This window comes from Helicoverpa zea, chromosome 11, assembly GCF_022581195.2.
Source record: "Helicoverpa zea isolate HzStark_Cry1AcR chromosome 11, ilHelZeax1.1, whole genome shotgun sequence".
In the NCBI taxonomy this organism is placed as follows: Eukaryota; Metazoa; Arthropoda; class Insecta; order Lepidoptera; family Noctuidae; genus Helicoverpa; species Helicoverpa zea.
In genome coordinates, this window is record NC_061462.1 from 9,519,643 (window position 1) to 9,541,331 (window position 21,689).

General features: G+C 40.0%; 1 protein-coding gene across 3 annotated transcripts; it reads right to left on the reverse strand.

The window, feature by feature from the left end:
• Nucleotides 1–1,500: 1,500 nt before the first annotated feature.
• On the reverse strand, nt 1,501–20,202 carry LOC124634334 (double-strand-break repair protein rad21 homolog). Of its 3 annotated transcripts, none has more exons than XM_047169876.1 (21): nt 20,077–20,202; nt 19,495–19,797; nt 19,136–19,251; nt 15,761–15,944; nt 15,153–15,333; nt 14,780–14,892; nt 14,376–14,500; nt 13,835–13,916; nt 13,287–13,440; nt 12,702–12,922; nt 12,233–12,343; nt 10,555–10,645; nt 9,352–9,429; nt 8,878–8,982; nt 8,315–8,428; nt 7,932–8,030; nt 5,553–5,705; nt 4,945–5,132; nt 3,347–3,439; nt 2,859–3,023; nt 1,501–2,733 (listed from the first exon to the last, which is right to left on the reverse strand). In XM_047169876.1, exons 2-21 carry the CDS (start codon nt 19,750–19,752, stop codon nt 2,608–2,610), a joined length of 2,757 nt encoding a protein of 918 aa, XP_047025832.1. In that variant the 5' UTR covers nt 19,753–19,797; nt 20,077–20,202; the 3' UTR covers nt 1,501–2,607. The 3 variants fall into 3 exon arrangements, with proteins under 3 accessions (XP_047025832.1, XP_047025830.1, XP_047025833.1); XM_047169874.1 differs by having other exon boundaries at nt 20,045–20,172; XM_047169877.1 differs by lacking the exon at nt 9,352–9,429 and having other exon boundaries at nt 20,045–20,172.
• Between the last annotated feature and the right edge of the window lie 1,487 nt (nt 20,203–21,689).

Consider the following 21,689-nt stretch of genomic DNA (forward strand, 5'->3'; position numbering starts at 1 on the left):
TGATCGTTTGCTGACACTCCATCACATACATCCTTCCCGTTAATTAAAATTATGACCTGAATCTACATATATTACCTTAATATTTTTTTCTTGTAATTCTATTCTTTTAATAAATGAAGTGATATAAAATGTACCATTTTTCGTTTTTATTTTACATATCGGAATATAGGGACAGAACTCAAAAGTGACACAATTTTTGGCGACTTTAAGAATGTGGTAGAAATGTAGCAGCAGGGGGTCCACCGAAACCAGTAAAATTTTTAAAGTGGTCCACGAGAAAAATAAGTTTGGGAACTACTGGTCTATACGGTAGTTTGCTGTACAATCATTTTGCAATCGTAAATCATTTGCAGACAAAATGATTCATTATTGAATGACAAAAAAGGATAAAAACGTTTATTTCAAAGAAAAAATAGCGGAATGCCACATACGCTTCAATCGTAATCGAGTCGGGATTGGATCTCGGTCGAATCGAGTCGAACGTGAATCGTATGTCACTTAAGTAAAATTAGGAGAATCGAGCCCCAGATTATAATTTAGTGACCCATAGCAAGATACTTATACCCCATTTATGTAAGAAAGCTATAGGCCACTAGTCTTTTCAACACGCTTTTATTAAGTCGACCTAAGTATGTGATGGAATCTAAGGTTACTAATTTAACAAAATAATATGGCGCTTGTCGTGATCTGATAATGGAGCCGAAAGCTATTACCCGGAACTTCATGATGAATTTTGGTTATGAAGTCTTTTATAAAAACGTGCTTATTTTTTATGTGGGTGATCCAAATAAATGCCCAGCGACGCGGGTGAAACTGCTGGTGGAAGCTATTTTCAAGTAGACGGTTGTTGAGCAATTCTATTATTTTCCACTACCTATCTTCCGGCCCTAGAGAACTATCTTAAACATTGATAATAAGCTACGAGCAAACGTCTGAACGGATTTTGATGTAAGTTAAAGTAATATACTTTATATAAGTTGCATCAAAATCCGTTCAGCCGTTTGCTAGTGACAATCTACATAATTTCGCCTTAACTTTTTTCGACGACTTGTCAACAGCAACTGTCCAGAATTGGGGACAATTATTTATTGGAGTGTAAGGTGCCTCCACTTATCTTCAAGTTAGTGTGAGTCTAGACATGTGCTTTTGCAGAGGGGTGGGAGTAAAGCGCACTACACACCAAAGCCGCCGACCCGGTGACGCAGCCCGCCGACACGACCAGGCGACGCAGCCCACCGACACGACCCGGCGGCTTATGTTGAAAGAAGCATGTCGGCAACCTGCATCCGCCTGCAATGACTAAAGCCGCCAACCTAGCCCGCCAACATATGCCGCCGGGCCGGCGGCGTTGTGTATTGTGCTTTAGGGAGTAGACTTATCGATCGCGAAGTTCTGGGAACTTGCCAGCAGTACTTTCGGGTTGGTGTCTACCGTGACCCGAGGATCTTATATAAGGCTGATAGGTATCTAAAGATTTCAACTATAAAGAAAACACAAACATTTTATCAACAAATTTATTGCAAATATGTTTTTTTATGAAAAATATCTAAGTGGATACCTCCGAACATAAGACGCAAAATGAAAATTGACAAGTTTAGATATTAGCAGAGGTAAACTCTTAAATTTTTAGAAGAAATTTCCAAATAATACATGATAGTCACTAAGTCGTTTGAGGCATTCATAATGCTTTAGATCGAGAAATTTTACAATAATATGAGAAAATCAAAATGAATCCAAACCAAAAATGTATTTGGTATGCATTCAATTTGCATGCAAATAACACAATGTTATAATATAAATATCTCAAAGAAATGTAAAAACCAAATTCATACCAACACAGGGGAACAGTTATAGTTTAACACTTATTTGGTGTTGAGGTTATCACTTGCATTAATTTTCCTACATAATTTATCTCTCAATCACACCAGTCTGCTACTAAAATATTTTACATCATTTGTTATAAACACACAGTCACTAAAATCTCTTAATCCCAATAGAAGGACAACAAGCTATATTATAAACAAAATTCAATGTCTACACTTCCTTGAGAGGTACAATTTTAAATAATCATATAAGGCATAACGTAATCTTTGTGGCTGCAGCATCAGTAAACATGCATACATGGTTTAGGAGTCAGGGGTTAACAATACAGCAAATACTATTTCTTTCTATGATTGACTATTTAAACAATGTTTGTAAAACATCTTTACAATAATTTTACTTAGCCTACAGCAAAACAAAATAAGGCATTTTCCTACACATTTCTATCAAACATAATTATCCAAATAGAAACTGCTCATCACAAGTAAATCGAGTTCATGACAACAACTACTATTTCACATTATCAAAACGCATTGCAATTAGATTTTTTGTGAGATCAACACTCGTAATATTATTTGGTCCAATATTTAAAAAATAAAATGCTTTCATGAATTCGAATTACAAGATCTAACTTACACATTATTTTTGGCTCAACGCGTTTCCCGTGAAGTCCATAACTTTACAACTAAACATCGTCTCTTCACTTCCATAAAAATCTTTTTTATGAACTAGTCTTGATATCTTCTTTATATTACATTCTATTATAAATAATGTGTTATTAAAGTATTAAATCGCTTCAGTTTCAAACTGATTACCCTTGCTTATGGTGATAGGTCCATATGTTTCGTGTTGTTCTAATTTCAGCACTTGATGTTTTTTGAGAACGAGTAAACTGTAGAATTTTTGTGCCACCTGTAACATTGTAAAATGTGTGTTATGTAATCATCTCATACATGTGACGTACTGCGATAAGGGCAGCAAACAGAGATAGCGGAGTCACGTTATAGGTTGGTAAGTGATCAGGAAGTGGTACGGACCTGTTTTCTATTATTGTGTCGGGGTGCGAGGTCTGTGAAGGACAGCTGTAGGCCTGCGGACAGCTTGGGCTTCATGACGGCGAACAGCTGCGCGGCGCGGCGGTTGAGCACGCGCTCCTCGAACTGCTCGTCCGTCTCGCCCGCCTCACGCTCGCCCTCGTCCGCCTGGTCACAAAATTTGTATTTAATAAAAAAAATAATAATATTACAAAACTGAAAAATTTGTTTGCTTGAACGTGCTAATCTCAGAAAATTAATTGGAAATGCTTGCTTGAAAGATGGTTGCTTATAGACTCCGATTTAAAAATTACATAATTTCAGTGTTAGATAGTCCATTTATGTGGAAGAATGCTTTTTATGCTAGGCTTCTTTTTATTCGAGTGCACGAAGTAGTTCCCCTAGATAAGGGAAACACTGACACTAGGCCTCCTTACGCGATTGAACCTGCATCACTCGATAAGAGGACAATATTAGGTTCTTCTACTTACATTGTCTGGCGTTAAAGGGAGATCGTAGTCGTGCTGTGGACTGGTCTGCCCGTGCTGGTCGTCGTAACCGAAGCTTGTCATCTGCATTCCATTCTGCAAAAATATGAAAACAATTACATAGTAAGAAAAGAAAGAAATAAGCGCAGTGCGAAAACAATCTATTTAGGAACAAAAATACGAGGCTTCCCTTACTACTCCTCTCATTATTATAAACTTGACTACAAAAAAATCCCTAAAAAGTTGGGCTCATAATTAAATTCTGAAGCAGTAACAGTTTAAAGTGAGTCTTAAAATCGACAGCAATACATCAGACTAAGTTTAGAGAAGTCAAGAGTTCCCTAGTTATTTAACCTCTTGAATGTCTTATGTTACACAGTGCGACATAAGAAAAAAATGCTCCAAATGTCTTAAGTCGGACAGTTACACTTAAGGGCTTGGTCAGGATTGGTCGCTAAATATCTATAGTTGTGTTGCAAGTAGCAATATGTTCTGTATTTATACGAAAGAAATGGTTCATTCACTCTTAATTTTTATAGTTTTCAATAGCAGCAACATAATTTTGAACGAACTAAAAAATAAATAAATTCATCTGACATTCCAGTCACGGCCGACGTCAAAGAGTGTCAATTTGTGCGAATCAAACAGCGAAATAAACAATGAATAGAGGCAGTAGACGCTAAGTTTTCTTATAAAAATCTATATAGAATTACTGAAAATTAAGTGTAGATTCCGTATTTAGTAATTGTTTTTCAAAAAGTGATGATTATATAGGCGAAAAAAGTAACGAAAGTTTAGACTTAACATTTTTTTTCCATAATGGCCGTCGTGTTATGACATGTTTTGCTACAAATTCCCGTAAATAGTTTGAAATACATTTAAGTAGTTAGCATATTTACCTATAAAAAAAATAAAAGCAATATATACTTAAACCATCACGTATTGACATCATAATTGTGTGTCAAAGAGAAAAAGTCGTAAAAACGTTAACGTTACTCGCCAGGCGTATGGCCGCCGGCGCACGCCGCGTTCGCAGAATTTTTATCGGTTGACAGAATAAGTTGTTGTGTCGTGCAAATAGTGTATTTAGTAGTGATATTTAGTATGTTATGAATGTGTTAACATATGTGCCATCGTATTATAGTGTAATTTTAGTGTGTAATATTTGTGGATTCGACGTATTGTGATAAAGTGCGAAGGTTATGTGAATAAATATTATTAAAATGAAAACATATCACGTCACAGGAATGTCAGGTCAGTTTTATTTCACTACGTTTACGTTTTGTTAGATAGAAAAACTAATGAGGATTCCGGGAAGGTATCATTTATAATTTCTTATTATCGATTTAATGGTATAATCTTCCTTTTTCTGAAGGCCTACCTAACGTTATTGCTCTACTCATAAAAGCGTTGACATTTCTGGTAACAGCACATTACGGAGGTCGACAACTAAAGGGTGCTAAAGTTAGCTCTGAGTGGTCAAAAGCTTGAGATTTCGGGGTCAACTACCGTCCAACAAACACCAGTCATTCACCAATAACTTCATGATTTTACTTTTAAGTTGTCCGGATGAAATAGTTTCTAATAAACCAACTACATACCTGATAGTCTCCATGGTCGTCGAGGCCGTGCAGCAGGGGCTCCATGGGCAGCGTGTGCGGCAGCTCGTGGGCGGCGGCGGCGGGCGGCAGCGACGAGCGCAGCAGCGACGACACCTGCTCGCCGCCCAGCTGCGGCATCATGGGCAGCTGCTCCATGCCGTGTTGCAGCATGGCGCCGTGTTGGACTCCTGGAACACGAAAATAAGTATAAATAAGTTTTTGGTCGAAAATAGTATTGTCCAGAAGATTGGGCAGGGGTCAGAGAACCATTTCCTGCAACCAACTAAAAACTAGCCTGTGTCCATTTTCCGACGGTGGCTATGCCATGTAAGCGCGATATAGAAAGAGTTACTTATTTATGATATTTACTACAGATTACATGTTTTATGGACTACGTGATTTTAGGAAGTATCGTAACATCGAAAGCCCATATAACACGAGCGTCATGGAATCGAACCATATACTTTACATAGTTATCGAATTTCTGACCAAGAACATTGTAACCAATTTTATGACACTATCATAATTTCTACTAGTCAAAATAAACCCATATATCGACCATTTGCAATTTTCTGTTTGCTGCAATTTCCCTCGAGCTAGTGACTTACCACCAGGCGTCATGCCACCATGTTGCAAGCCGGCGGGAGTCATACCGCCGTGTTGCAAGCCAGCGGGAGTCATGCCGCTGTGCTGTAGCCCTGCTGGAGTCATGCCGCCGTGCTGAAGGCCTGCCGGCGTCATGCCGCCGTGGTCTAGACCGCCTGAGGGAAAATTAACAAATGTAATTGAGTATTGTGCGACAATAAGTGACGAGATAAACTAAGATACGCACGTAGGAAGAAATTCATAATTTAAAATAGTTGTATCATTAAACAGTCGAAAATAATAGGCTTCAATAATAAACTAAGATACAAAGAACCCAGTACCGCGCAATAAAAGTGTTAGTGTTTATCGTGTGAACTTAAGAATTGATTTCTGTCCCAATTAAAAAGATATGGTAATCAAGGATCTGTTACACAGTATATATAGCCCGGTCAAAATAGACATTTGAAATAACAAAAATTCCCACAAAGCTGATTTTTGGTGGAGAGCTAGATTTGATCATTATAAATAAAATACTAAAAGTCCCCATCGATCCCATGTGTGCGTCAAAAGTTATTCGAGGTCAAATGTCAAAATTTTTGGTTTTTTGTGTTTTTTTCGAAAACGGTAAGTTTTATCAAAAAAAGACACCAGACCAAAGTTGTAGATCTTTTAATTTTCTACAAGAATGGCATTAACAATTTTCTCATAAATCTTACCATTCCTGAGATATCGCGATTCAAAGAGTCACACTACACATGATATGCACATACAAGCCACGTATGTACGACGGCTGCCTTTAAGTTTTGTCGTTTGAAATAAGTATAGACAATCTAATAGGTTAATACCATTTATTGTTTTTCAGAGAATTCTCCGCAATATTTAATGCACTTTTGCATGCATTAAACCCAGTTCTTGAAATATTTATTCCATTCTGAAGTGGGGGTAGTCAAATTGGCCGATTTGTATGAGTCAACAGGTTTTTCAGGTGTGCTGAAACGTTTACCACGAAGACTTTACTTAATTTTGGGGAATGTAAAGCAATCGTAATGCCCACGTATCCATGTCACGGTATGTTACATGTTGGTCTGCGACAATTAACTGCCGCATAGCCTCGATATTATCTTGGGTCATATGGGGTTTTGAATTACCTTCACGTGGCTTGTCGCTAAGGCTACATTGCCCACTTTTAAATCCTAAATATCAGCGTACTGCAGTCCTAAGGCATGGTTCTGCATTACTAAACACAGAACAAAATTTTTTCAACCGCTGAAGTCGCGCACAGTCCGCTTTTAAAGTGTAGAAAATTATCGCATGCTAATTTTCCTTCGACATTTCCATTTTTATCCAGAAGACTGGGGTTGGAAATTGATACATAATATCTGGACCCTATTAAAACTTTACTGCCACCTGCTCCAGAAAAACTACTGACATTATTTTTTGCAATTGCAAAAATGATTGTAGTATCAAATCATCCTCCGAGCCCTTTTCCCAACTATGTTGAGGTCGGCTTCCAATTTAACCGGATGTAGCTAAGTACCAGTCCTTTACAAGGAGCGACTGCCCTATCTGACCCCCTTAACCCAGTTACCCGGGCAACCCAATACCCCTTGGTTAGACTGGTGTCAGACTTACTGGCTTCTGACTACCCATAACGACTGCCAAGAATGTTCAATGACAGGCAGAACCTACAGTTTAACGTGCCATCAGAAACACAGTCATTGGTGTCCAAGATATGCTTAGAAAGTACATACAAACTTAGAAAAGTTTCATTGGTACTTGTCTGGAATCAAACCCACTCATACTTGAGAGGTTGGTTCTTTACCCACTAGGCCACCACGAGTTTTTGTATGAATCTGATAAATCTAAAACAATCACAATAATAGTTAACCCAATAGTTAATATCAATAATGACATCATATTAGAACTTGACGGCAATTATTCCCTTAAACTATCCTAAAATTGTCATGACAGTTAGTGGAGTAGGTTTACAGGGGAAACCACGATAAAAAAAACGCGCCGAGTATACTACCTCCCAGGTGTCGTGGAAATGTCACACACGGTGCATGTCATGTATGGAATATACTTTGAAGCGCGATATCTCAGGAATGGTAACATTTAGGAGAAAACTGTTGATGCCATTTTTGTATAAAATTTTATAATCTACAATTTTGGTCTGATGTATTTTTTTGATAAAACTTACCGTTTTCGAAAAAAACACAAAAAAACAAAAATTTTGACATTTGACCTTGAATAACTTTTGACGCACACATGGGATCGATGGGGACTTTTAGTATTTTATTTATAATGATCAAATCTAGCTCTCCACCAAAAATCTGCTCTGTGGGAATTTTTGTTATTTGACCACTACTTTTATGTCTATTTTGACCGGGCTAATAGGTTACCTGGCGTCATGCCACCATGATGTAACCCTGCTGGCGTGAGTCCTCCGTGCACCAGCCCTGCCGGTGTCATGCCGCTCTCTAGTAGACCTGGGGTCATGCCTGCAAATGTTATTTGTTTACATAAGATACATACAATAATAACTTATTGATTTGTAGAGAAGTGGCGACTATTTACGAATTAAAAAATAAAAATAATCTCTATTTTATGTCAACGAAATTAGTCTTGGAATATGTCTGACAAAATACAGTTTTGGACCATATTTAATTTAGCTATGTATTTTTATAAATAGCATTCATGATAATTTTATGACAGCTCTAAGCAAGACATTTTTTTTTATTTTAAAAATATATTTATTCCTGAAGAGGTTAGAATCATAAGTTACCTCCATGGTGCAAGCCAGCCGGAGTCATGCCACCGGCGGAGAGTCCTAAGTCTACGTGCTGGCTGTCTCCGTGATGCAGACCCACCGGCGTCATGCCGCCGTGTTGAAGACCACCTACAAACGTAATGTTCCTATTTAGTATTAAGAAAAAATTAATTGAATGTTATGCTGTCGATTTTGATTGAGCTCCCGCCCTTCGGATGTCATCCAGGTAAGGAGAATAAACTGACATGACGTTGCGGCGGCGTTGTGGCAAACGTTTTTGCGTTCTTACAAACATATAACGTTTTTTTTGCGAATGTGCCGAGGAGAGCTAGTTGTTCGCGACCATCACTGCATCTGTGTCATACGTTTCCCTTGAAACAAATGTGTGCAAATAGATCAAAACAAGTTTCTGTCTACGCCTGACGACGGCGTCTCGTTGTGCGACCAGTACTGGCCGATTAAGGAACTAATGCTTCTTCTTAGATGTGGTAATTGTTACTTCGCTAACAAGACCATACATTCCGCTTGGCAGACAACTTCCAACTACTATAACATACAGCAGGACAGTAAACACATACCGGGCGTCATGGCAGGGTGCTGCAGCGCTGGAGTGAGGCCAGCCTGTAGCAGCGAGCCCGGCGTGAGGGCGCCCAGCCCCGGCGTCATAGCTCCCAGCATGCCGGCTGAGACACAATAATATAATATTAGGTGCTACTATGGCTTAAGAACTTATTGCTATATAAGCGTTATATAAAAGTATTCACGTAGGAATCATAAATATCAGATAACTATTCCCGACCAAAATAAAGCTCATAAGCCTTATAAAATTGAGGACTGATTTTAACTAGAAAATTAACTCTATCTTTTTTATAACTCTTTCTAAATTGGATTTTACTAACAAAAGAGTATTATGGAAACTGAATTTTAATAAAAAAACAACTAACATAGTTCTTAATTCTTTCATGTATTACTAACACTATGTGGACCGAAAACAAGTCTGAAATAAATAAATTGAATTGAATAAAAAAAAATGAGTAAAAATGATAAAATACCTGGCGTCTGAGGAGGTTCCACGTCGACTTCTGAAGGCGGCGTCTGAGGGAAGGCGTTGTCGGCCGCCGAGTCCGACTCTACCCGTGCACCAGACAGGGTTAGTGTGCGTTATGTAGCAATGTATAGAAATATTTACTATGGTATGTTATGAAACCTTATGTGCAAGTCGTAAGGTTTGAAATCGTTTGTAGGAGTTTGTTGGGTATTTGACTGAATTTTACCAGTGGGAGAGATTCTATACACAATAACGCAAATACATATTATAAAAGTTGCTTAAAAGATAGGCTTAGGCTGCCCGCCCGCGTCAGGCTTTTTATAGGACAGAAAATCGAGGCGATTTTTTGTTTGACTAAGATTTTCTGACCGACTGTTTACAGGACGTGTGCATTGCACTATTCGGTCGCTGATTATCGAAAGTGGTCTGGCAGCTTTAATTGTAAGCATTTCGAGTCAGCACAAGTCGTCTCCAGACTTGTAAACCGTGTATTGTTTTTATCACAGCTTTCGGCATCTTTTTTATTTAAAGTTATAAATTAGTTCCTAAACAGTCAAATACCCAAATATAAATAATGATGAACTTTCAGACTCATAGTAAACATTTCTCGTGAGGTTATTGCGAAAATAATGATCATAGACATTTTTACAGTTAAATCAAGATGATGACGGCATTTCCAAAGTACTATTGAATCATCATCAATTCAGTTAATGATGCAAGCGTCAATGGCAATATTAATAGAAGAATGGGCAGACGCAACAGTGCTGATTGCATTTTACAGGCCAATATTTTAATCGTCAGATAATTCCATCTGAAGAATATATCTATATATTATTGTTCTCTGCGAAGTTTTTACAGCTTTTGTATAGAAAATATGCCAAACCGCCATAGTTATTTATTCCTATTATATCTATTGACCGGCTAACTGGGTTGAGGAGTCAGTTAGGCAGTCGCTCCTTGTAAAACACTGGTACTCAGCTGGCTGCGGTTAGACTGAAAGCCGACCCCAACATAGTTGGGAAAGGCTTGGGAGATAAGATGACGATGCGAAATATCTATTCCGCAGATAAAAGTTAACTGATGATAAAAAATCGGCCTTTAATGAAATTAGATTTATGGTACAGATTCATGCGTAGTTGAATGTACTTCTGAGGGCTTTGCAAACCATATCCCAGTGAGATGAAGCGAAGTATGAGGGTACACTTACCGACTGAAGGTTCGTATTCCTGAGGTACGGGAGTAGGAGGTTCTAATTCTGGTGCGGGAGCTGGCGCTGGAGTTTCTGGTGGCTGCATCGACTGGAAATTATGTTGTTTTGGTTTAGTTTTGTATGGATAAGCCATAATTTATATTCTTAATTCTAAACAGTATAAGACATGATAAAAAAAAATAATCATATTAAAATTTGGCGTAATTTTAAATGAGGTAATCAAATTTAATCAACTAAATAAGACCCAAGATCTATCGTTTACTAACGAAACTTTGTGCGAACAAACATCATAGTTCAGAAAATTCTAATTTATATTTTTGCCTTCTGCTACAATCGATCTAATTTTACTTGTAAGATGATGGCAGATAGAAGAAGATAGGAAGAAGAATATATGCTGTGTGGACCCGCCTCCGCCTCCTCCGCCTCGCTGCGCAGCGTCATGTTGCGCTGGTACTGCTGTATATAAGCATTACGTTACCTCCTCGTGCCTGCGCTTGCGGGTGCGGCGGGCGGGCTCGGCGGGGTCGGGCGAGCGCCCCGCCTCCGCCTCCTCCGCCTCGCTGCGCAGCGTCATGTTGCGCTGGTACTGCTGTATATAAGCATTACGTTACCTCCTCGTGCCTGCGCTTGCGGGTGCGGCGGGCGGGCTCGGCGGGGTCGGGCGAGCGCCCCGCCTCCGCCTCCTCCGCCTCGCTGCGCAGCGTCATGTTGCGCTGGTACTGCTGTATATAAGCATTACGTTACCTCCTCGTGCCTGCGCTTGCGGGTGCGGCGGGCGGGCTCGGCGGGGTCGGGCGAGCGCCCCGCCTCCGCCTCCTCCGCCTCGCTGCGCAGCGTCATGTTGCGCTGGTACTGCTGTATATAAGCATTACGTTACCTCCTCGTGCCTGCGCTTGCGGGTGCGGCGGGCGGGCTCGGCGGGGTCGGGCGAGCGCCCCGCCTCCGCCTCCTCCGCCTCGCTGCGCAGCGTCATGTTGCGCTGGTACTGCTGTATATAAGCATTACGTTACCTCCTCGTGCCTGCGCTTGCGGGTGCGGCGGGCGGGCTCGGCGGGGTCGGGCGAGCGCCCCGCCTCCGCCTCCTCCGCCTCGCTGCGCAGCGTCATGTTGCGCTGGTACTGCTGTATATAAGCATTACGTTACCTCCTCGTGCCTGCGCTTGCGGGTGCGGCGGGCGGGCTCGGCGGGGTCGGGCGAGCGCCCCGCCTCCGCCTCCTCCGCCTCGCTGCGCAGCGTCATGTTGCGCTGGTACTGCTGTATATAAGCATTACGTTACCTCCTCGTGCCTGCGCTTGCGGGTGCGGCGGGCGGGCTCGGCGGGGTCGGGCGAGCGCCCCGCCTCCGCCTCCTCCGCCTCGCTGCGCAGCGTCATGTTGCGCTGGTACTGCTGTATATAAGCATTACGTTACCTCCTCGTGCCTGCGCTTGCGGGTGCGGCGGGCGGGCTCGGCGGGGTCGGGCGAGCGCCCCGCCTCCGCCTCCTCCGCCTCGCTGCGCAGCGTCATGTTGCGCTGGTACTGCTGTATATAAGCATTACGTTACCTCCTCGTGCCTGCGCTTGCGGGTGCGGCGGGCGGGCTCGGCGGGGTCGGGCGAGCGCCCCGCCTCCGCCTCCTCCGCCTCGCTGCGCAGCGTCATGTTGCGCTGGTACTGCTGTATATAAGCATTACGTTACCTCCTCGTGCCTGCGCTTGCGGGTGCGGCGGGCGGGCTCGGCGGGGTCGGGCGAGCGCCCCGCCTCCGCCTCCTCCGCCTCGCTGCGCAGCGTCATGTTGCGCTGGTACTTCTGTATACACAAATAGTAAATATTTAGTAACGTCTCGAAGTTAAAGTCATTTCAAATAGGCATTTGCAGGCTCCTAAGAAAAGTCACACTAGTTGCAAGGTTCCCAAAAGTTGTTCTCATGGAGAAGGGCCGGTACGAAACTCTATACCCAAATACTAGTTATTAACACGAGTTACGTGAGTGAACTTTTATACATACAAAATTTTAAATCTTAACTGTGATAATACTATTTCGTAAAAAATAAAAAAAACAACTTTCACGTCGATTTTGCCAAAAAAAAAAAAAAACAATCGAATGAACACTACAATTTCAACCATCAATTAAACAGAACTAGTACAAGTAGAAATTCACGACATACCTTGAACAACACTCTAGAAGGAATCGGCCTAGCCGGCAATGTGAACAATTTCTCCACTCCCCCAGTTTCCTTCCAGTGCATCAGTCTTCGTGTCGGTGGCGCCAAGTCCAAAGTAGTCACAATATCCGACGTGTTACTCAGCTGATTCTTCATTTCTTCTCCAGATATATTCTTCACTTCATCGACGATCAGTTTGCGCTTGCGTTTTGTTTTTGTTATGCCTTGAAGAATTTTGTTGTGTTAGAAAAATGGTACTGGTTTGGTAGGATAATTTATTGAACCAATAACCAATATATTTTTGGTGGTTCAGTATCAGTAATAGAAAACATAATATTTATACTTCTATCCTAATATTATAGAGGGGAAACATTATTTTTTGTACCCTGAAAGCTCTTAAACTACAGAACCAATTTGAAGAATTCTTTCACCATTGGAAAGTTACACATTTCCGGGAATGGGAAGAAGATCCCCCGGAAAGCGGATGAAACCGCGAAAAAACGGGTAGTTTCTTAAAACTTACGAATGTCACTTACGTATATTTTACAGAAGCAACTTAACATATTAAAGGCGGGTTTATTTAGTTACCTTTAAGCACAGTAGCATCAACAGGAGCCAATGCGAAGGACTCTTCATCATTATGTAACAGTGTAGTGTTGTCTGCCACGCGTTCCGAAGCTCCTCCGGCTGGCGGCTCCGCGCTGGCGGGACGGGGACCCGGCTCTGGGACCACGTCCACGTCCTAAGCGGAAAAATATGGTATTTAGAGTAACACAGAGATACCTATTCATTAAGAATAACGTTGAAAACATGGAAAGGCCTGCCTGGCTGGCCTGGCAGGACTGCTGCTTGATTGATTCATATACTCAAATGACAGACTCTAGAGGCGACATGTTGTTTGATGAGAACTGCTCAACTCTAAGCCATTAGTTTAACAATACGACAGATAAAGTTGGCGTTTATGAAGATAAAAGAACATGGAAGAAGTAAACATGCTGCGCCAACTCATAATAGTTACCTGTAAGAAAAATTAAATAACATCTAACTTCACACTCGGAAATCTATTTCAGAAGTAATGTTACTTACGTCTGCAACAGAATATTAGAAAAATATTAAAGTATATTCTTTAATCTTACCATAGGAACATGTGGGCTAGGAGAAGGCGGCGCGGGCGCGGGCGGCGGCGCCATGCTGTCGGGGACCGGTGAACCGCCCCAACTGGAACAATATACAATATAACACTACAACATACATTTTTGTACAACTTCTGTGATACCCTATCACAGAAGTTGTAAGAGTAGTGTAGTATAGTTGGTAAAAAATTGTGCACATAATGTCATGATCAATTAACTTTTTTGATATACAGTAGTAAATAGTAGTAATAGAAGACAGAATACAACATAAATCTATTCATATTGTATATTATATATTAATATTGTGTCCAAAAATATGTTATTCTCACTTTCAATATCTTCAGGTTGAAAGAGATAATCTCAGAAACTACTGGAACGATTTCAAAAAAACCTTCCGTGTTAGATAGCCCATTTATCGGGGAAATTTATAGGCTACTTTTCTTGATATCCTGGTGCGCTGAGTAATGCCCACAAGACGAGGTAAAACCGTTGACGGGAATTATTAATAACATGATATGAAACTTGTTAATGTGGCAACACTGACCTATGCTGCGGCGAGGTGCCAGCATCATAGTGGTCGCCCATATCGTCGTCGGAGTCGGGCGCGTCGGCCGCCGCCTCGTCGCCGCCCGTGTCGCCGCCGCTTACACCCGCAGCGTCTATTTCAGCCTAAAACATGGAAAATTTCAATTTCCCAAACTTCGCACCAGGTTAGGCTTCTAAAATATTCATAGGGAGAAACTCAGTCATACTCAGATGCTGGGATGAAGAACTATACTTTGTAATAAAAAATATAACTTTTTCAATAAGTTTAAAGGTGTCCCTACGTCGGGGAACGCGAACGCAAATGCGAACCGATCGACTGTTTGATATTTTCACATTTGCATACATATCGCTCGCACAAGACACACCGTAAGAAAAGTACAAATATGCAACTTAAAGTATTACCTGTAGAGACTGAGGTTGTGCAGACGTGCCGGGCATGCCTGACGCCGCGGCTGCCGAGCTGCTGCCGCCAGTCACCTCGCCGAACAGATCGCCCTCGAACAGACCGCCAGCGTCTAAGGAACGTCAAAAAAATGTAAGCTAGAAGTTCCAGAAGGATTTTTTCAAACTTGCAACGTATTAGGGATTATTGAAGAAGGTATTGTCATAAGCACATTATTTATTTTTGTGAGCAATACTTTACATAGCTTCTTTATTGAGAAAGGCTGTAGGCTACTTTTTAGCCCAATACTCGAAGTACCACAGGACACAGGAGAAACCACTAGTGGAAGTTACAATTGCGACTGTACATATTTCTCGAGAAACACAGACTCACGTCCGAAATCGGCGACGTCGCCTATAGTGCCTCCGAAGCCGTCGTCCATGGGCGCGTGGGGCGCAGCCTCCATGCGGCGCGGGTGCTCCGCCGCCAGCGCGGGGACGCCGCCCGCCAGCGACGTGCCACCCTCCTTGCCGCCCAGCTCCAGGGATGAACCGTCAGCGAAGAGAAGGTTACTCTGGAAGATTGGTATGGGTTATAGAAACTGCCTCTTTATTTAAAGAGCAAAGAATAGCAAACCACCCTGGGTTTGAAAGGGTGGTTTGATTTTACATGTGAAGTCAACTCTGTTTGAAATACACTGACCTATTAATCAAAATGGTAACTAAAACTGGTTATTACTGGTTAATACAAAGAAGACCATTGCTACATAAATGTACAAACTATATCAGAAGTCATCTGTGTAGAAATAGAAAAGATGGACAACAAGTTTTTTAATAGTCTGACAAAACTATTTCTGTCTTCTTATCTTGATCATATTATATTTGTTAGCAGTCCCCCACAATCCCAAATACTTTTTCATGTGGAAAATGGGAGAGTCAACATCAAAAAACAAAAACAAGTGTGTAAAATAAAGAATTAAATATTGAGAATTAAGTGTATACCTGTTCCAGTCCTCCTTCACTGCCAATAGCCTCACGCATAATATCCGGGTTGTCTGTATCGAACCCCATATCACCAAAGCCATCATCATGAGTGACCAGGTTCAGGGAGCCATAGTCTTCGCGCATGGTGATCTCCTCGGCCCTGGACTGGTTCAGAGAGAACTGGGCTTCAATGTCCACCTCGCTGGAATGGAAAGTTTATCTTATCATTTTTGAAAAGTGAAGAAAAATCATGTTTGGCATCAACTGCTGATGGTCAAAATTCAAATTGGATGCAGCTCTAATTCATATTGATGTATGTAGATTAAGCAATTCCTGGCTTTGTTCTTCACAAGCTAACAATATGTAACAGAAAATTTTCTATGCAAGTTCTTCTTAACAGATCTTTTTTTAACCAATCTGAATTATACTTTAATGAACATTGAAACAAAAATATAAGTGGCCGGATTGAAGGTTTTTTTTAATCAAGAAATGTTTTCTCAGTTATTACGGAGGCACACAACAGGTAGGCAACTGTTACCACATAGTTTTTCAGTTTTATTCAGTTAAACTATAAGCTAACCCCAAAATTCATTCTGAAAAGCTAGGCAGATGATGAATCTTGCCTTTCCCTAACAATCACTTTAAATACAGGTACTTTCTCGCCATAAGACAAACTGGCTATGTTGAAACATTGAAGACAAAGTAAGAATGAAAGAAAGATATAGGGAGGAAAAGAGAATGAACATAGTGGGGTCAATGATGAATGGTAATGGTAGATGACAAAAGTTAGAATATCATCTACTTCTCTGCATCTCTGCCAGCAATAATCTATACTTATAATAAATCTGTAGAGAGGTCAATTCTGTACATTGAATATATTTCCAAAATAACTATTAGGGGGTGATTAGTGATCGATACTGATGCCAAAAATGCAATCAGTAAAAGTTTTGTCTGTCTGTCTGTATGTTCGTTATGGAAACAAAAACTACTGGACGGATTTTAATGAAACTTGGCACAAATATTCTTCATACTCCTGGGCAGGTTATAGGATACTTTCCATCACGCTACGATCAATAGGAGCAGAGCAGTGAAGGTAAATGTTGGGAAAACGGGAGAAGTTACTCCATTTTTTAAGCTTCCGTCGCGTGTGCAGCCTTAATGGTCACAGCTACACAGAAACCATGTACGACGAAAATATTCTTCATAAAATTATGTAAAAAATATCCCATGGGAGCATATGTCTATCTTTTATGGTTGACTCACAATAACACGTAAAACTCTCGGTAACTTAGCAGCTCGGAGCTTTCTGATTATATTTGTCTACTATTTCGTTTATAACACTCTTACTCACACTAATTAAACATAGTTAACAGTATTATCTATTAATTAAAAAAAGAATTATTTAAATCGGTAAAGAAACACCAAAGTTATACATGAAAAACGGTAATAAGCCACCGCGCGTGAATACTGAATCACGCACGCTATAAGGATCATATTTGTGCAACGGTCGCCGCGCTCGACGCGACTCGCGGCGCGGTGGCTGCGCGAGCTTCATACAATATTTGGCTGTTGGTGCGATTGATGCGAATAGACGTTCAGAGCGTTCAACCTTATTGCGCGATCGCTTATTGCGCGAGTTGGTATCTATTAGTTATTTTTGTGTTTAAATATTCGTTCAAATTACAAATTATTAATAGTTTACATTTTATTACTTAAAGAAGCAGTAAGTACGCATAGATTTAGATAATTGGAGGGGCCGCTGTTTATTATTTCTTCCTCTCTTTGCACAAAGTCCGACTCTAACGCGGACGAAGTCGCTGGCAGAAGCTAGTAATTTCATATATTTTGAGACAAAGGAAAGTTAATTATTTGTTTGTTGTAAGCTATTTTTACCCGACTGCACAAGATGGATTATTCAAGCGATTATTGGCTCAATAAAATGTGTATTAAAAAAATCCAAAAACTAACCAGAAATATGACAATCATGTGCTAATTTTTTAACCGACTTCCCAAAAAGGAGGAGGTTATCAATTCGGCCGGTATGTTTTTTTTTTTTTTTTTTCTATGTATGTACATCGATTACTCCGAGGTTTATAGACCGATTTACGTGATTCTTTTTTTGTTCGACTCGGAATAGCTGCCAGTTGGTCCCATAGTCATCAGGTCAGGATCTGATGATGGAAACCCTGAGAAATCGAGGGCAACCTTCGAAAGTTGTAGGCATACATAGGGTAAAAACTTGACACTCAGGCGTACGCCTAAAAGCACTATTCAACTGTGAAGATTTAGAGCTGATCTGATGATGGAAACCAGAGAGGGTCGAGGGAACTCGACAACTGAATATGTAAACTACCTCGTGTTTGGGCTTATATTATTTGTATTGACAAGACCTTTGCAACAGTGAAGGTTTGGAGCTGACCTGATGATGGAGACCAGAGAAAGTAAGTCGAGGGAACTCGACAACTGAATATGTAAAATACCTCGTATTTGGACTTATATTCTTTGTATTGATGAGAACTTCTCACTTGTATGGATAGTGACAACTATTCGTATCACTGAAAAGCTTTAAATAAAAAACTTTTTTACAAAAAAATTAAACCGACTTCCCAAAACACTAAAAAGCAAAAAAAAAAAACTATTTTTAGGTGCATCGGCCTAGAAGTCGGTGGCAAAATTAACTTAGTAACATCCATTAGACACCGACTTCTAGGCCGATGCACCTAAATATAGTTTTTTTTTTTTGCTTTTTAGTGTTTTGGGAAGTCGGTTTAATTTTTTTGTAAAAAAGTTTTTTATTTACAATAAAACACTTTACTGACTACCAGTACGCTTTTACTATGTTCTTTTGACAATGATCAATGTTACAAGCATTAGTTCAGAAGTCTTTCTAGCCTGCATGAAAAACACCTAAATAGTTAAGCATTTCTTTGGGAGTCGAGGCATCACATACAATGTATGAGATACAGCTCTCGAGTAGTAAATTTGCCACTTCAGTTAGCTACTGGTAACTTTCATCATCATCATCATCATCATCAGCCTATCGCAGTCCACTGCTGGACATAGGCCTCTCCAAGTGCACGCCACTGAGATCTATTTTCGGCTTCTCGCATCCAGCTCCTGCCAGCCGTCTGCCTGGTAACTTTGCAAGTCATAATTTTTCTACAAACCACTACTATACGCGAATGAGACTTTAAATGGCTTACTTCAAACTGGTTTTTTTTTTAAGAAACTCTTAATGTCTGTGTTAGGTTATAATCCGACTTACAATACTAGCACGGAAGTTATATTCTTTCCATTATACAAATCATACAATATATTGATACTGATGATTGTGGACAGTAGTTAAAATTATGGAATCCATATTTCATACTGGTATTAAAACAAAAAACTCACTTCAATTCAGGCATAGCTGTGTCGAAGTCATGGAACACCTCGGGCAGTGTAATGGCATTCATGGCAGCCTCCCTGTGTTCCTCAGGCAAATCCACCATGCCAGGCCTGAAGGCCATCTGCAAGAAACAACATGATTTACCTTATTTAATCGACAATAAGAATTTGGTACATTACTTATGTAGTGATAATGTTGTTTTGAGAGAGTTAAAAGTATAGGATTACTATAATTTACAAATTATAGTTTAAATGCTTGAATATATTTATTAAGTTGCAAGGAAATGTGAGAAGATATTATGAAAGGCACATCTAGTTTACAAACAACCCAATTCAATGAAACAAAATAGACAAAATAAACTGACCTTAATTTTGACAAAAGCTTCATTACAATCCTGCAGCAAGTATTTGGCTTTCCTGGAGTAAATCCTCACAACACCCAGCAACAGATGGCCAGATGTACGCAGGGCCATCTTCACTTTGGGCTTCAGGATACCATCAACAGACTTTTCGATATTTGTCTCAAACACATGAGCTTTTGTCAACTTCTTGTCCCAATGGGCCGCCAACCAAATCTTGGCCAGGGGGCCCTTTTTGGCCAGCACGAAATGTGCGTAAAACATTGTGAAGTCTTACTGTTTCCGGCTTGCACTTACATCAACCTTGTTCTGAAATATAAACCACGTATTAAATATGCCCAATAGAGTCCGCTGCTTGCCGACATACCGCAACTTCTTACGGCAGTCTCATAGGGGCAGTTTATTAAAATAATTGGAGACCACTATGAGCAATTTGGCGCCTAATCTTCACGCACTTTTTATGGAGTTCCGTATGTTCTCCAGGCGCATAATAACTATTTTCAATCAATAACAAATCAATTAGCATATGTTTATTACTAAATTCATTGAGTTTTACCGGATTATTATATCAAATATCATAAATTTCACCTTTCACACACAACGTAAACATGACAACAATTACGCTTTCAAGATGGCGGCGTAACATTACGACGAACCGTTGTTTTCGTTTAGAAATGGTATGACCAACGACTAGGACAGACTATAAACTGTTGACCACTACAAAAGCCGTTTTTCATTTTTTTTTAGTCGTAAAAAAATATCATTTTTGAGTTTAACCTTTAAGATAATATGTTATTGATATTCAAATAAAAATTGACCAACCAATAAAAGTTCTCCGATTTTTGTTTAAAGGACATGCCCTGTTAATTGAGTCATGCAAATTATGTCGTCGGGGGGATCTGCCCATAACCTTTTTGTGGGCTCGATCCGCCCCTATAAATAAAATTGGCCATTTCAATTTACATTCGACACGTCACTTCTCGTACTAGAAGTTTCGGCTATGCTAATAAGCCGGAATGACTTTTCAAATTCTACTGTCGTGCAGCAGTGTAGATACAGGTTACAGCAGGCCATCAGCAGGCTTACCATATAAGCCAAGATTGCGACTATCGTTATGCCAGGATTAAAATAAAAATAATAAATGTTCTGTTGCATTGAAGTTATTAAAGTAGTTACTTTCGTTATAAATTGTCGCTTGTTTTGTGCAATATCCATTGCGATCGAAATTAAATACGGTAAAACTTACAATGAAATACAACCATATGAATCGAACACCTCCTCCTTTTTTAAAAATATTGAAGGAAGAAAAGACTTGGAAATGCACTGCAGTGGTTAGCTAATTACCTAAGAAATCGAAAACAATGTGTAGAAATTATTTGCGTTGACAAAAATCTTATTTCTACATCACACAAATCTCCTTATCAATTAGATAATTTCGGAGTCCCACAGGGAAGTGTGTTAGGTCCTCTTCTTTTCTTAATTTATATTAACGATCTGCCCCAAATTACAAATTTTAAGTGCACTCTTTTTGCAGATGATATTTCCATAGTAGTACCTAAGTATACCAAAGATTTTTCTGAATACAAAGAAACACTTAACAGCACAATAGAAAAGGTAGCAAGCTGGCTCAGTGAAAATAACCTCACAGCTAACATATAAAATTATCCAGTTTAGGAACTACAATAGCAAAACTCAAAATTTAGAAATAAATTATCGCGGCCAAAATGTTGGGGAAATCGATGAAACAAAGTTTTTAGGGATTTTCCTTGATAAACGTTGTAATTGGAAAGTGCAGGTAAATAATGTTTGCAAACGTATCAACAGGTTCGTGTATGCCCTTAGAAAGATACGTAAACTCGCATCCGAGAAAACTGCACTATTAGTATACCATGGCATGGATACGTAGGCTCAGTTTTGAGGTATGGAATTTTACTATGGGGTAATTCGGTAGACATTAATAGAGTATTTATATCCCAAAAAAAGTGTATTCGGGCAATAAGTGGTATTAGTCCAATGGAGTCCATTTTTAATTATTGTATTATTAGTTGATAAATAACTTTTTTATTAATATTTGTATGCCGATGCTACGGCGAAACATGCAGAACTTATAACAAATGTTACATCTATGTACCCCGTGTTTCATACAAATAAAGATTCTTATTTCTTATTTCTTGCTCAAAATATGCTCAAAATCTTGTTTA